The 17,347-nt window shown below is 38.1% G+C and overlaps 1 protein-coding gene across 8 annotated transcripts in view; it reads left to right on the forward strand.

The window, feature by feature from the left end:
• TASP1 (taspase 1) overlaps window positions 1–17,347 on the forward strand; it is a 249,191-nt gene that overhangs the window by 27,764 nt on the left and 204,080 nt on the right. The window contains exon 3 of one of the 8 annotated variants that reach the window (XM_074406226.1): window positions 10,733–10,760. The exons of 5 other annotated variants lie outside the window; for them this stretch is intronic. In XM_074406226.1, the coding sequence (XP_074262327.1) occupies window positions 10,758–10,760 (3 nt within the window). In that variant the 5' untranslated portion in view covers window positions 10,733–10,757. Of the gene's footprint in view, window positions 1–6,778; window positions 10,761–15,562; window positions 16,038–17,347 lie in introns of those variants that run through there. 2 more of the 8 variants (XM_074406227.1, XM_074406229.1) reach the window with 2 other exon arrangements.

The following is a 17,347-nucleotide window of genomic DNA, read 5'->3' on the forward strand; positions in this document are numbered from 1 at the left end:
GTCACAGATACTAAAACCTGATATTCAACATACTATATTTGACTCAAGTGTTCACAGAGTGTGATGCAAACAAATGTTCTCTCAACTTACATCCAGGATAGCTAAAATATTACTTTAACACATGTTAAAAGTAGAGTGGTCTAACTATTTGGCTAGATATAATTCCAAGCTGTCTTACTTGAGTAATTTCCTCAGACATTCCAACTTTGATCAACTGCAGCAAGAACTTTTAGCATGTCTGTAAAGCTGCCAGTGCATCTGTAAATATGTCCTGAGATAGAAAAGAGAGATAGTCAAAAAATAATATCTTTTGTTTTAGGAGCAGTTACAGAACAAAAATGGAAAGTTTTTTGTTTCCTTAGGAACTTTTTTTTTTTTTAACATAATTGAGCCTCTGATTCCTAAGTATGCCTTGTGATTCTGTATTAATGAATGAAAGATACTTCATTTGAGCCTAATAAAAGTGTTTTGTGGCTAACCCTGCTGAAACTTATTGGATGAAGTTCATTAATTCTTGCAATTTTTACTCTTTATAAATGTAATATTAATTGGCTAAAACCTCAAACATAATATATAGCTCAGTAAAGCATGTCCTAATTGTTTATAATGGGAAAGTATTTGGGTAAAAATGTTTTTATGTGACCGTTTGAGGGTAAGTCTAAGAACAGAAGAACAGGCAGTATCACTACAGAAATAATCTCATGTACCTTTTTTTGATACATAGATGAAAATAGGCTTTCTGGCTTTAATTTTCAGTGATCCGAAAATGAATTTGCAAATATCTACCAATTTTTCTATACAAGGATTAACTTGAGTGTTTATAATGGCAAACCACCCTCTGCTGTGTGAGAACTGCATGTTTTCTGTGTTTTTGGCACAACATGTTCATATTCGCATGGGTATATAATAACTTCCCTGGAAATATTTTAAGTTGTAGTTAGCAACTACTTGCAAACTGGGTATTAAATTGGACGGTATGTCTAGCTTCTTTCTGACCTGGCTTTCTCTAGTCCCATGATAACAAATAATATGACTTCCAGTTAGCTCCAGTTATGAAAATTCTGCTTCTTAGATCAATCTTGTACCAAAACTTAGAAGGAATTAATAATCCTCTTGTGATTTCTATGTTGTAGATCTCTATTATTGTTCATATTCTATAATTATTTAGTCATGGAAAACAAGGTTAACGCAGTTAAATTTACTACTAATAAAGTTTTGCTGTAGTTTTACTTTCTTTTCATTGAACATTTTTTCCAGAACTGAACTAAGTGCAGTAAAATTGATAGATATACATCCTTTAAGCCCATCCTCTATATCCTAAAATAAATGCAGAGAAATGGTATTTGGGCATGCTGGGAGAGAAGATGGAAGGGCAAGTCCTGGGTCTAGTAATTGTAATTTCATGGGCAGGGTACTTGAACAGACATCTGAGTTGGTTTCTTGTTACTGTTTCTATGTTTACTAGAGACTTTTTCTTATGTAAACCCTGCTCTCCGAATGCCAGGATTTCCTCAAGATTTAATACTATTTTATGTCATATGCCTGCTTTCTTGATCTTGAAGTCACTAACATTCATGGTGGGAATGGAAGAGTCAACTTTTGCATATATTGGGGCTGGTTATCTAATTTATAGACAAATTCTAATCCTATAATTACTTTACCTGATAATCTCTTTGCCATTTTTGCATGTTGCCTGAATGTTTGTAGCCCTGCCTCCCATGTACTTCTATGTATGGGTAATGTGTGTGTGTGTTTGCTACAAATGACTAGTTCTAAAAAGAATATCATGTTTTATCTAGATAGGCAGTTTACCACTGGGTAAAGTTGTAGATAAAATTGTCTATACTAATGATATTTGAGAAAGATACCATAACATTTTATGAATTTTCTGATATTTTGACAAAAATACCATGACTTCCTGTGGATTCTCAGTAGAAAGCTCATCTGACTCATTATTGAGAAGGAAAAAGGTATTTCAAAATTTATTTGTTTTAATCAGAAGATATGTGGCATTACTGACCACTAATCTGGCTTTTTTAGTAAAGGTGAGTTGATACTTGATAGTTAGACTGCAGAGCAGGTTAAATGGCTTACTTCTGTATTAATTGTTTCTTCTTTAAGTAGCAAGAGGTAATTCAAACTTTACATATTTAAGCATCATGATAAAATTTGTTGTTAGGGCTGTCATTTGTGTCAAAAAGCTACTTTGCCTGAAACCTGTATTATATGGAAAACTGAAGACTTATGTGAGCTTTGATTTTGCATCTGGAGATGCTTGAGACGTTCTTAATCTTACAAAGTGATGTAGGCCAGAGATTGCAAAAGAGACATTTCACAGATGTGTGTTGATTGGCCCATAGACTAACTTTTAAAGATTGGAATTTGTTGTCAACGTGTAAAAATGAGGAGACTAATATAAACATCTGGACTTGTAACTTCTCTTGGCAAAAATGAGATTTAGCCACATGGAGCATGCATTCTCCCAGGGCTGCAATCTGCCAGAGCTGAGTGACAGCTGCTGCTTTTGCCTGTAGGAGCTTGTGTAGTACTGCACTTCATTTTAAGGTACAGCTCGAAATAAGTCTTGGACAGAGATGCCAACTTTTGTCTTGTTGGAAGGGTCTGGGAAATGAATGGTTTAATGCTCATGAATTTAATGGTCTAGAGTTTGCCAACTGTCGTAATAGGGATTTCTACCAAACTAATCATAAAACTGGAATGAGCTTTAATTTTTCAGAATAGGAATTGGACTTAGATATTAACTTACACAGTTTTGAAAATGAACTTCAAATCAAACTAGACTTTTCAAAAAAAATTTCTCATTGAAACAATTTGAACTAATGCCAAAGTATAGCTCTCCAAAGAATTTTGACCTGAAGCAAAGCAGATTAAAAAAAACTCTGACCCAAATAAGGTTGAACCAAATTGTTTTTTTTTTTTTTTTTTTTGAGATGGAGTTTTGCTCTTGTTACCCAGGCTGGAGTGCAATGGTGCGATCTTGGCTCACTGCAACCTCTGCCTCCTGGGTTCAGGCAATTCTCCTGCCTCAGCCTCCCGAGTAGCTGGGACTACAGGCACACACCACCATGCCCAGCTAATTTTTTGTATTTTTAGTAGAGATGGGGTTTCACCATGTTGACCAGGATGGTCTCTATCTCTTGACCTCGTGATCCACCCGCCTCAGCCTCCCAAAGTGCTGGGATTACAGGCGTCAGCCACCGCGCCCGGCCCCAAATTGTTTTTTTATTTACTTCTAGTCCCAGGAGTGAAATATTGTTTTTATTATTTGTGATGAAGAATGTACTGTTAAGTCGAAGCATATTGCACTGATTTTCAGACTTTGTGCTGATAACTTTCTAAAGGATATTTAGCTTCCAACATCATTTGTCTTATCTTGATTGCATTATTTGTTAATGGAAAACATAAGAAAATTCACTGGTGTGTGCATAATATTTATGACTGTATTTGCAATTATTGCTCAGAAAGGTTTCTATGTGTATTTACCATTAACTGTCTGCCATTTTATTCTTTTTTTTTTTTTTTTTTTTTTTTTTTACAGTTCATCTAATTTTTCTCCAGAGTTGCATCCTAGCCCCAGAGTGGTTAGCTTTTGCAGTCTCTCATGGATCGTTTGTAGCTTTTTTACTCCCAATATCCTCTGTGCTGTTGTTGATAGATGCCTTTACAAGCCCCCTCAAGAGGGAGTTCATTTAAATTGGAGTTTCTCAAGGTGAGGGCTGGATCAGAATTGTTGGCGGTAGCTTATTTTAAAAAAAAGATGATTCCCTAGCCTTCAACTCACATGACCTGGACCAGTGGGGTTGGAGCTTGGAATTTTTTTTTTTTTTTTGAGATGGAGTTTCACTCTTGTTACCCAGGCTGGAGTGCAATGGTGCGATCTCGGCTCACCGCAACCTACGCCTCCTGGGTTCAGGCAATTCTCCTGCCTCAGCCTCCTGAGTAGCTGGGATTACAGGCACGCGCCACCATGCCCAGCTAATTTTTAGTATTTTTAGTAGAGACGGGGTTTCACCATGTTGACCAGGATGATCTCGATCTCTTGACCTCGTGATCCACCCGCCTCGGCCTTCCAAAGTGCTGGGATTACAGGCTTGAGCCACCGCGCCCAGCCCAGAGCTTGGAAATTTTAATTCTTTGACTCTTTGAAAAAAACTTGGCGAGTTAATTGTGGATACAGGCAGTCATAAGAAATAGTACACAGAGATCCTTTGGACTCTTTAATTCACAATGGTAACAGGTTTTTTTTTTGAGACGGAGGTTCGCTCTTGTTACCCAGGCTGGAGTGCAGTGGTGCGATCTCGGCTCACTGCAACCTCTGCCTCCTGGGTTCAGGCAATTCTCCTGCTTCAGCCTCCTGAATAGCTGGGACCACAGGCACGCGCCAGCATGCCCAGCTAATTTTTTGTATTTTTAGTAGAGATGGGGTTTCACCATGTTGACCAGGATGGTCTCGATCTCTTGACTTTGTGATCCACCCGCCTTGGCCTCCCAAAGTGCTGGGATTACAGGCTTGAGCCACCGCGCCTGGCCCAGTTTTTAAAAAAATTTGCAATCTTATTCAAAAAAGTTTATAGTTTCAAAACTTTTTTCTATGTATAGTATACATATAGAAAACTACACACAGTTATTTTAAGGGGATAGCTCCAGGAATTTTTTCAAAGTGAACATGGCCCTGTGTCACTAACACCCACATCAGCAAACGGAAGATTTCTGCCCTTCAGAAGGCCCTTTGTGCCCCCTTCAGTCACCTCAGGGTACAACTGTTCCGACCTCTATTGCCATATATTGGTCTTGCCTGTTTTAGAACTTCACATAAATGGAATAATATGTGTTCTTTTGTGTCTGCCTTTTTGGTTTAATTGAAGTGAAATTCATATAACGCAAAATGAAGCATTTTAAAATGCATAATTCCATGGCATTAAAATGTTTACAGTGTTGTATAACTACCAGTTTCCGTTCCAAACATTTTTATCTCCCGAAAGGAAACCTCATACTCATCAAGCAGTTGCTCTTCATTCTCCTATCCTCTGCCCCTTGTGGACCACCAGCCTGCTTTCTGTCCATGGATTTACCTATTCTGGATATTTCATATAAATGGAATCATGCCATTTATATGGCCTTCTCTGCCTGACTTTTTTCAAATGCTTTTGAAGTTTGTTCACGGTGTAGCATGTATCAGTACTTAATGTTTTGGAGGAACAGTATTCAACATTATTCACAATTTGTTTCATTCCAAATCCATTCATCCATCAATGGACATTTGGGTTGTTTCTCCCTTTTGGCTATTGGGCATAGTGTTGCTGTGAATACTCTTGTATAGGTATTTGAGTAACTTTTTTCAATTTTTTTTTTTTTTGAGACAGAGTCTTGCTCTGTTGCCAGGCGCCAGGCTTGAGTGCAATGGCTCCATCTTGGCTCACTGCAACCTCTGCCTCCCGGGTTCAAGCAGTTCTCCTGCCTCAGCCTCCTGAGTAGCTGAGACTACAGGTATGCGCCACCACGCCCAGCTAATTTTTGTACTTTTTAGTAGAGACAGTGTTTCACCATGTTGGCCAGGATGGTCTCGATCTCTCTTTTTTTTTTTTTTTTGAGATGGAGTTTTGCTCTTGTTACCCAGGCTGGAGTGCAATGGCGTGATCTCGGCTCATCGCAACCTCCGCCTCCTGGGTTCAGGCAATTCTCCTGCCTCAGCCTCCTGAGTAGCTGGGATTACAGGCATGAGCCACCATGCCCAGCTAATTTTTTATTATTTTTAGTAGAGACGGGGTTTCACCATGTTGACCAGGATGGTCTCGATTTCTTGACCTCGTGATCCACCTGCCTCGGCCTCCCAAAGTGCTGGGATTACAAGCTTGAGCCACCGGGTCTCGATCTCTTGACCTTGTGATCCGCCCACCTCGGCCTCCCAAAGTGCTGGGATTACAGGCATGAGCCACTGCGCCCAGCCTTTTTTCAATTCTTTTCGGTATATACCTAAAAGTGAAATTGTTAGGTTATTTGTTAATTCTGTATTTAACTCTTCTTTATTTTGAGATGGAGTTTCTCTCTTGTTGCCCAGGCTGGAGCAGTGGCATCATCTCTGCTCACTGCAACCTCTGCCTCCCAGGTTCAAGTGATTCTCTTGCCTCAGTCTCCCTAGTTTTAAGAATATTTTTAGTAGAGACAGGGTTTCATCAGGCTGGTTTCGAACTCCTGACCTTAAGTGATCTGCCTACCTTGGCCTCCCTCCCAAAGTGCTAGGATTAGAGGTGCCAGCCACCATGCCGAGCCTATACTTAACTCTTCGTTGAATTTTTTCTGTGGCAACTGAATGAACTCTTTTTTACGTTCCCAGCAGCAATATACAAGGTTATACTTTTTCTACATCCTTGTCAGCTCTTGTTATTTTCTGTTTTTGTCATCACAGCTGTCCTTGTGGATGTGAAGTAAAATCACTGTGGTTTTGGTTTTCATTTCGCTGATGACAATGATGTTGAATATATTATCATGTGCCTGTAGCCATTTGTATATCTTTTTTGTAGAAATGTTTAGTTGAGTCTATTCAAGTCTTTTGCCCATTTTTAACTTGCCTTTTTTTGGGTTGTTTTTGAAATTTGGAGGTCTTTGTATATTCTATTTAGTAGACTATTATACTTTTCTGTAAGTCTCAAATTATTTTTAAAAAAATAAAAGGAGCCAGGTGCGGTGGCTAAAGCCTGTAATCCCAGCACTTTGGGAGTCCAAGGCGGGTGGATCACGAGGTCAAGAGATTGAGACCATCCTGGTCAACATGGTGAAACCCCATCTCTACTAAAAATACAAAAAATTAGCTGGGCATGGTGGCACATGCCTGTAATGCCGGCTACTCAGGAGGCTGAGGCAGGAGAATTGCCTGAACCCAGGAGGAGGAGGTTGTGGTGAGCCGAGATCGCGCCATTGCACTCCAGCCTGGGTAACAAGAGTGAAACTCTATCTCAAAAAAAATAATAATAATTAAAATAAAAAGAAAAATATATTGTAACCACTGCTATAGTTTCTCATCTCTTTTTAGTAAAAGCCCTCTGACCATCCCCATTACTCCTCTTGCTTACCTGTTTTATTTTTTAACTCTTGTATTTATGGGTATCTGATATGTTATCTAATGTATTTAATTTCTTATTGTCTTCCTTAGCTAGAATTGAAGCTCCATGTAGGTAAAAATGTTTTTCTGTTTTGTTCACTGCTATATCCCCATGGTTTAGATCAAGGATTGGCCAACTATGGCCTGAAAGCCAAATCTGGCCAGATGCCTGGTTTTGAAAGGCCTGCAAAGTAAGATGATTTTCACTTTTTGAAATGGTTGAAACAAAATTAAAAGAAAAATAATATTTCATGATTCCAGAAAAGTATATGAAATTCATATCTCAGTGTTCATAAATGAAGTTTTATTGAAACATAGCCATACTTATTCGTTTGTGTGTTCTCTCTGGCTGTTTTTGTGGTGTAGTGGCAGAGTTGAGTAGTTGTAGCATTGTCTGTGTGGCCCATGAAGCCTGAAATAGTTAATAGGTCTTGCCCTTTACAGAAAAGATTTGCCTGGCACATTGGTGCCCAATAAATATTCGTTGAATTAATGAATCTTAACCTGTACTACCGCAGTGGAATCTAAATTGGAAATCTTTTAACCATCCAGTTCTTGAAAATTTGAGCTTAATTGGCTGCTAAACAAACAAAAATCCCCAAATAGTCTTTCAGTTAGTGATACAGTTTCATTGGCCTCCGTTCATCCTATAAATGAAAATCGACGTTGGGATACCAGAAAATTAGTAATTCTTAGAATAGTGCTAGCTAAGATAGGTATATTGTACATGTTTTACTGGTATTAGTTTGAAAAAGAGTATAATGACGTGGAGTACACATCCTGTTTTTGTAATTCTTTTTAAAAGATGCAAGAAAGTTCGTTTCAAAAGCTTTACCCCACTTTTTTCAGCTTTAGAAGAGTAAAGGTACCTGCTTATCAGTGAAGGTAGTAATTTAAATGATTTTTTTTTTTTTTTTTTTTTTTTGAGATGGAGTCTTGCTCTGTCACCCAGCTGGACTGTGCAAGTGGTACAGTCTCAGCTCACTACAGCCTTTGCCTCCCAGGTTCAAGGTTCAAGGTTCAAGTGAATCTTCTGCCTTAGCCTCCTGAGTAGCTGAGATTACAGGCACACACCACCACACCTGGCTAATTTTTTGTATTTTTAGTTGAGATGGCTTTTCATCATGTTGGCCATGATAATGGCTGGTCACAAACTCAATTAAAATGATTTTGACAGGACACTTAGTTTTCAACAAGAGTTATATATTCTACTTTATTTCGTATATCGAATTATGTATTTGTTGAATTTGCACTTGAGCAACAGAGTGTGTACAACATATTAGTAATTTCCTGTTAATGTCTGACTTCTCCTTAAAGGAAGATTAGAAATTGGATAAACATAAATCATTTTTATATAAAAATGATTTTATAATGTGCCAGTTTAGTTTTTGTACAGCATTTGAGAACTAAATTGTTTGCATCTGTAAGAGCTGTTAATAGAGGTCTCATAATAGATCCTCAGAGGTACAATATACCCTGTAGCCTTGCAAACAGTTCTTATTTTATTTTATGCTTTCAGCAAAGGACGTTAAATGGGTAATATAAGTTGTGGTTTAGAGTGAAAAAGTAATACTTTGCAGATCTTTGCCTTGTCTTGGGAGTTCCAAAATTTCATTACTAGGAAAGGGTTTTTATGTTGTGGTAGGAGAGTAGCTCCTGACTTGCCTCTTGGCCTTTCTGCCCTACCTTTACTGGGTTCATTAGTCAAAGGGCGTCTCATGTTTTAAAACCTTGTCTCCTTGAAAAGTTATAAGTAAGCTTAAAATATGTTTTGCTTTTAGAATTCCATCTTTTAGAAACAGAAAATATTATTGTCTATGTTGTTTAATTTCTCTTGTTTTAATCATGAAAATATTAGATTCTTAACACTCCGTTACATTGTCCTGACATTTCTCCGTAGAAGCAACCAGTAAGAGTTAATAAGTATCAGCTTGCTTGAGGGGTTATAGCTCACAATAATTATTCTGTTTATGTTTAGTTATAATTAACTGCTATTCATTCATTCTGCAAATGCTTATTGATTACCTACCTACCATATGCCAGGCATTGCCTTAGATATTGGGATATAACACCTAAAAAGACAAATTCTTATACTTAAGGGGCTTATATTCTATTTGGAGAGACAGACAAATAAAAATTATATATAATGTCAGGTAGTGGAAAGTGCCATAAAGAAAAATAAAATAAAGAAAAGAGAATGGTTGTGAATGGCTGGGGAATGCTATTCTAGATGAGTCCTTAAGGGGAGCGCTATTTGATAAAGTTGTCTTTTGAACAGAGACATGAATGAATTGGGGGAGAAAGCCATGTGAAGATGTTGGGTAAGGGGCTTCTTGTTCAGAGGGAAAAGCACCCCAGTATCCGTTCATATTCCACTTCATTCTTCTTTATAGTACCAATCTCCATGGGACCTCAGGTATTTATACATACATGTACATGCACACACGCACACGCACACATGCACATGCAGGCCATATTTATGGGCCCTCTTCTTTCACTGGAATCTCTCACCAAGCTCAACATCTCAAAGGAATGAATAAGCAATAGATGTGACAGCCCTGAGGTCAAGGTGTTTTTGGTGAGCTCAGGGAATTGCAGTGTGGGTTGGAGTGCGGTAAGGGAGAAGAATGGAGGGAGTAAATTGGAAGAGGAAGGGAAGTGTCAGATCATGTAGGACCTTGTAGATGTTGAAAATTAGGGCTTTGGATTTGTTCTAAGTGTGATGGGAAACCATAGTAGGTTTATGAACCGAGGAGTGATAGAGTCTGACAGATTTTGAAAGGATCACTGGCTACTTAGTGGACATGATTATTAGTTATACAAAATGAGTTAAATAAGAAGATCAGCAGATGACCACTTAAGTTTCTATATATTATTTTAAATTATTTAAATTTATTATTTTTTTTTAGAGAAAGGTCTTACTGTTTCCCAGGCTGGAGTGCAGTGGTGCAATCATAGCTCAAGCAGTACCCCCAACCTCAGCCTCCAGACTAGCAGGGACTACAGGCACGCACCACAATGCCCAGCTATTTGAAAAAAGTTTTTGGAGAGATGGGATCCTACTGTGGTGCCAAGGCTGATTTCAAACTCCTGACCTTAAGTGCTCCTCCTATCTCAGCCTCCCAAAGTGACGTTTATTGTTTATAAGGCAAAAGTTAGTATGTAGACTGGTTAGTTTATGTCACGTAATAGGTATACTACTTTTTTGTCAGCTTTATTGGAGTATAATTTACGTACAACAAAATTGATCAATTTTAAGTGTACAATCTGTTGAGTTTTGACAAATATATACAATTGTGTAACCACCAAGATAATCATGATATATAACATTTCCATTACCCTCAAATTTCCCTCATACCTCTCTACAGTGAGTCCTCTCCCCAGTGGCCCCTGACAACCATTATCTTCTTTTTATCACCATAGTTCAGTCTTTTCTAGATTTTTTTCTAAATAGAATTATATAATTTGTGATCTTTTGTGACTGGCTTCTTTCACTCATGTAATGCTTTTGAGATTCACTTATATTGTTGGGTGTATTAGGAATATAAATATATATGTCTTTATGTAGATTTTATGTGAATTTATCTGAACATATGCTTTCATTTCTCACAGATAAAATAAGAGAATTGCTGAGTCTATGGTACGTATATGCTTAACTTTAAAGAAAACTGCTAAACAATTTGCCATTTGCGTTCTCACTAGGAGTGTCTAATTCATTCAGATTTCCATAGATCTGCAGTTTTCCCAATACTTAGCAATACTTAGTTTTGTCAATCTTTTAAATTTTAGTGGTTATATAATGCTATTTGGTGGCTTTAATTTGCATTTCCCTAATGACTACTGTTAATGAAAAAATCATTTATGGTCCTCATGAAAGGTGGTAAGGCAGACTTCAAGGGAGGAACTATTGTGATAGCTGTAGGACCCACTGCTGTATTGGTTTCTTTTGTGTTGCTGTAAAGGAATACCTGAGGCTGGATAATTTATAAAGAAAAGAGGTTTATTTGGCTCTTGGTTCTGCAGGTTGTACAAGCATGGCACCAGCATCAGCTCAGCTTCTGGTGAGACACCAGGAAGTTTAAAATCATGGTGGGAGGCAAAGGAGGAGTTGTATCACATGGTGAGAGAGGGAACAAGAAAGAGAGGGAAGAGATAAAAAAACCAGATCTCACATGGACTCATACAGTGAAAACTTACTCATTGCTTTGACAACAGCACCAAGCCATTTATGAAGGATCCACCCCCATGATCCATATACCTCCTGCTAAGCCCACCTCCAACATTGGAGGTCACATTTCAACACAAGATTTGAAGGAATCAAAACATTCAGACCATATCAGCTGCTATGGGATTTTGCAGTGAGGGAGAGAGATTGGGCTGAACTCTGAATACAGCATGGACAAGTGGGAGTTCATAGTTAAAAAACTGTGTGGGGGATCAGTGGTTGGAAAATGACTAAGAGGAAACATCACGGATAAGGAGAGATTTTAGCTAAATCCATCTAACAGGATTCTTGCTGGAGACAGACCACAGTGATCAGATGTCACTTGAGGGATGGTGGAGAATGAGGAACCTGATTAAATATTGAGGGTGACCAGATATCAAGGGTGGGAGTATCTTGTCTGATTTAGCAAGATTCTTATTAAAATTGAACAATGCAGAGGTAAACATGGAAGTTCAAAAGTCTAGCCCAGTTGAAAAATAGTTCAGGGGAATTTGAATAGAGTTTGGTCAATAAGAGACTCTTTGTGGCTAATGATGCTAAGCATGTTTTCATGTGTTATTTTGCAATCTTTATAAAACTGTTTGCCCCTGCTGGGCGCCTCCCAGCACTTTGGGAGGCTGAGGTGGGTGGATCACCTGAGGTCAGGAGTTCGAGACCAGCTTGGCCAATATGATGAAACCCCGTCTCTACTAACAATACAAAAATTAGCCGGGCGTAGTGGCGGGCACCTGTAATCCTAGCTATTCAGGAGACTTAGGCAGAAGAATTGATTGAACCTGGGAAGTGGAGGTTGCAGTGAGCCAAGATTGAGCCATTGCACTCCAGCCTGGGCAACAAGAGCAAAACCCTGTCACAAACAAACAGTTTGCCTCATAAAACTTTGCATTGTTTGTCTGAGTTGTATGGATTTTTAAAAATAAATTCTGGATAGAAGTCCTTTAAGATATATATATAAATAAATAAGATTTTCTTCGGTATTTTATTTATATAGAAATACTTAAAAAATGAAGTAGCACCATTACTTAAGTTTTATCTTTATCATGTAGAACTTTAAATGTCAGAAAAATAAAACTCTTGATACAATTTCCAATCTTGTCTCAGCAAATATTAGTATTTGGCCATTAGGCCTTTTATCATAAAATAAAATATACTTTGTTTTTTAAACTTTGCTCAATAAAGTACATTTAAGCTCAAGTAACGTCACCTACATATACATAAACAAGCGGTAAACAAATGCATTAAAATATAAATACTGTACTGGTGCAACAGAATTTTTGTAACTTGCACTGAATTCTATTTATGTAAATGTTAGAAAGCATCAACAGTTCTTTTCGACATGTTGATATATTTCCATTTTTGTTATAATATAAAATAAAATATGGTTTATATCACTGAACAGAAAATATCCTGGGTGAAGCAGATCTAGAAGACTTGTCTGAACCAATAAAATCTTCATCCTAACAGAGTACTGTTCAAAACATTAAACATTCTATGGTTTGTAATTCTGTCACAACTGTGTGATTATTAAAATAATACAGTGTTCTTTGCCATAAGGCCATACTAAAAACGAAAAGATTTAACCCAGCTACAAAAAAGTTTACTGAGATATGTATATATGTTTTATAAAATTTTTCTCCAAGGCTGTTTTTGATTTTTCTGTATCAAATTTACTTACTTATTTATATATTTGTTTATATATTTTGTGTCTCCCAACCTGGAGTGTAGTGGCATGATCATGGCTCATCGCAGCCTCAACCTCCCAGTCTCAATCGATCCTCCCACCTCAGCCACCAGAGAAGAGGGGAATACAGGCATGTGCCACCATGCTTGGCAAAGTTTTGTATATTTTTATAGAGACTGACTTTGATCATTTTTTCTCTTGAACTGCTGGATTTAAGCTGTCCTCCTGCCGCAGCTTCCCAGAGTGTTGGGATTACAGCTATGAGTGGCCGCGGCTCACCCATTTTTCTTTCTTTCGTTGTTTTTGAAATGGAGTCTCACTCTTATATCCCAGGCGAGAGTGCAGTGGCATGATCTCAGCTCACTACAACCTCCACCTTCCGGGTTCGAGTGATTCTCCTGCCTCAGACTCCTGAGTAGCTGGGATTACAGATGGGCAGCACCATGTCCAGCTGCTTTTTGTATTTTTAGTAGAGAGGGGGTTTTACCATGTTGGCCAGGCTGGTCTTGAACTTCTGACCTGAGGTGATCCATTACCTCAGCCTCCGAAAGTGCTAGGATTACAGGCATGAGCCACCATGCCTGGCCTCATTTTTCTTTAATAAACTTATTTTAGAGCAGTTTAAAGATTTATAAAACAATTGTGAAGATAGTTTAGAGCAGAGGTCTGCAACCCCAGGGCCCTGGACCAGTATCAGCCTGTGGCCTGTTAGGAACTGGGCCACACAGTAGGAGATGAGTGGTGGGTGAGTGAGCGTTCCTGCCTGAGCTCTGCTGCCTGTCAGATCAGTGGTGGCATTAGATTCACATAGCAGTGGGAGCCCTATTGCAAACTGTATATGCGAGAGAGCTAGGTTGCGCACTTCTTGTGAGAATATAGTGCCTGACACTGAGGTGGAACACTGTCATTCTAAGACCATTCCCCACCCCTTCCATAGAAAAATTGGCTTCCACAAAACTGGTCTCAGCGGTGCCAAAAATGTTGGGGACCACTGGTTTAGAGAATTCTCATATGCTAATATCCATTTTCCCTAATTAGCATCTTAATTCGCAGGTACATTTGTCATAATTAACAAACCTACATTATTAACTGACATCTATACTTCATTCAGATTTTCTTAGTTTTTGCCTAATGTCTTTTTTCTGTTCCAGGATTCCGTCCAGGATACCACATTACATTTTTAGTTGTCATGTCTCTAGGCTGTGACAGTTTCTCAGACTTCCCTTGTTTTTCATGACCATAACCTTTTCGAGGAGTACTAGTCAAGTGTTTTGTGGAGTGTCCCTCAATTGAGATCTGTATGATGTTTTTGTCATGATTAGAATGGGGTTATGGGTTTTTAGGTGGAAGACCTTTGTTATTCTCATCATACGATATCAAGGGTATGTATTATGACCATGACTTATCACTTTTGTTGTTGACTTCTGTTACATGCCTTACACAGTGTAGTGTTTGTTAGGCTTTTCCACTGTAAAGGTAATTCTTTTGTTCCCCTACACGTATACGGTATTCTTCAGAAGGAGGTCAGTATACATACCTCACACTTAAGGAGTGAGGAGTTATGCTTCACCTTCTTGAGCATGGAGTAACTAATAGTTTTGGAATTCTTTTGCAAAAAAGATTTTCTTTTTCCCCCTATTTGGTAATGAATTTATGTGTATGGACTCAGGAATATTTATATTTCATCCTTTTAGTTATAGTTTAATACTGCTTTATTTAATTATTTTGTTTCTCAGATTGTTTCTGCTTTGGCTATTGGGAGCTCTTTCAGTTGGCTCTTGTGGTGCTTTGATATATCCCCATCATTGTGAATTATTATTATTGTTTGGACACTTTCTTACTTTCTGGTAGTATAAGATGCTCCAGACTCTTTTTCTTTCTTTCTTTTATTTTTTTTTGTGAGTGACAAAACCATCTCAGGTTGGTGGAGTGCAGTGGCATGATCACAGCTCACTGCAACCTCAGCCTCCCGGGCTCAAGCCATCCTCCTACCTCAGCCTCTCGGTAGCTGGGACTACAGGTGCCTGCCACCATGCCTGGCTAACTTTTGTATTTTTTTTTTTTAGAGATGGGGTTTCGCTATGTTGCCCAGGCTGGTCTCGAAGTCCTGAGCTCAAGTGATTCTCCTGCCTGGGCCTCCCAGAGTGTTGGGATTATAGACACGAACTACCACACCCAGCCAGGTTTATCTTGTACATTTCTTGCTTCAGTCCTAGAATCAGCCATTTCTCCAAGGAATACTGGTTACCTTACTGGAGAATAATATTAGAATCCAAGGCTTGGGTGCTAGATGTGCTCTTTGCTACTGGAGTATCATTATTTATAGGGCCTCTCAGCTGACAGAGCAAGGAAAATATATGTTTTTGTACTAATCTATGTTAGTACAAAACATGCATGTATGTGTGCATGCACATATGTGTGTGTGTGTGTGTGTGTACACACACACACACACACACACACACATATATATATATATATAATGGCTTTTTCTTTATCTTTTTTTTTTTTTTTTTTTTTTTTTGAGATGGAGTTTCACTCTTGTTGCCCAGGCTGGAATGCAATGGCGAGATCTTGGTTCACCACAACTTCTGCCTCCAGGGTTCAAGCGATTCTCCTGCCTCAGCCTCCCAAGTAACTGGGATTACAGGCATGTGCCATAACTCCTAGCTAATTTTTTGTATTTTTAATAGAGATGGGGTTTCTCCAGACTGGTCTCAAACTCCCAACCTCAAGTGGATCCACCCACCTCTGTCTCCCAAGTTGCTGGGATTACAGGTGTGCCACCTTGCCCAACTGCTTTTTCTTAATAATTGCTTTTGATAAAAGTAATTGATAAAATTCAATTTGTTTTTTCTTGTATAATTTATGTTTTTCTGTGTAAGAAATCCTTGCCTAATGTAACGTCACAATACTTTATTCTATTTTTTCTTTTACAGTGTTTATAGGTTTAGCTCCTACATGTAGGTTTATGGTCCTTTTCAAAAACAAATTTTCCTGAATACTATTGTGAGGTAAATGTCTTTTATTTCCTTTGTATATTTTTCTAGTACAATTTCTTGAAAATATTATTCTTTCTCCATTGAATTGCCTTGCCACCTTTGGCAAAAATTGACCATTTCTATGTGTGTCTGTTTCTGGACTCTATTCCATCTCTTTCATCTATATATCTAAATTTATGTCAATATCACACTCTTTTTTTTTTTTTTTTTTTTTTGAGACGGAGTTTCGCTCTTGTTACCCAGGCTGGAGTGCAATGGTGCGATCTCGGCTCACCGCAACCTCCACCTCCTGGATTCAGGCAATTCTCCTGCCTCAGCCTCCTGAGTAGCTGGGATTACAGGCACACACCACCATGCCCAGCTAATTTTTTGTATTTTTAGTAGAGACGGGGTTTCAGCATGTTGACCAGGATGGTCTCGATCTCTTGACCTCGTGATCCACCCGCCTCGGCCTCCCAAAGTGCTGGGATTACAGGCTTCAGCCACCGCGCCCGGCCTAATATCACACGCTTGAAATCTTGAAATCAGGCAATGTGAGTCCCTAAAGTTCTTTTCCAGAAATTTCTTTGCTATTTTAGTTCCTTTGCATTTACATAAGTATTTAAAAACTGACTTGTCGATCTTTACAACAAAAGAAAGCCTGCTGGAATTTATATTGGGATTGTTTTGAACCTGTTAATCAATTTAATAGTATTGCATTTTCCAATTCATGAATATGGTATTTCTCTCCACTCATTGAGATTTATAAAAACTTCTCAAAGATTATTTTGTGGTTTCCAGTGTACAGATCTTGTATATATTATGTTTATTCCTAAGTATTTCATGTTTTGATGCTATGATAATTGGTATTAAAAACATTTAATTTCCAATAGTTTGTTGCTACTATATAGAAAAAAGTTTTTATTTACATTTTGATCTTGTACCTACGGGCTTACTAACTCAGTGGTTCTCTTAGCTTGTTTTTAAAATGGAAACAAACAAATATGGAAATAGCTGTTTGTGTTTTATAAATATGTTTTTATGTGGTTGAGAAGGTTGAGAAAGTTCCCTTCTATTCCTTGTTTTCCAGGATCTTTTTTTTTTTTTTTTTTAAAAACCACAAATGAATGTTGGATTTAGTCAGCTGCTTTATCTATATCTACTGAGATGATCGTATGGTTTTTCCCTTAATACTCAGCCTTGCATTTCTGGGGTAAATGCTACTTGGTTATGATGTATTGCCATTTTTAAGTTAATTAGGTTAAGGAAATTGTCTTCTATTCCTAGATTTCTGAGAGTTTTTAATATTGTGAATGGATACTGAATTATTTTAGGATTTTTTG

The sequence above is a fragment of the Saimiri boliviensis genome, chromosome 9 (assembly GCF_048565385.1).
Source record: "Saimiri boliviensis isolate mSaiBol1 chromosome 9, mSaiBol1.pri, whole genome shotgun sequence".
Lineage (NCBI taxonomy): Eukaryota > Metazoa > Chordata > Mammalia > Primates > Cebidae > Saimiri > Saimiri boliviensis.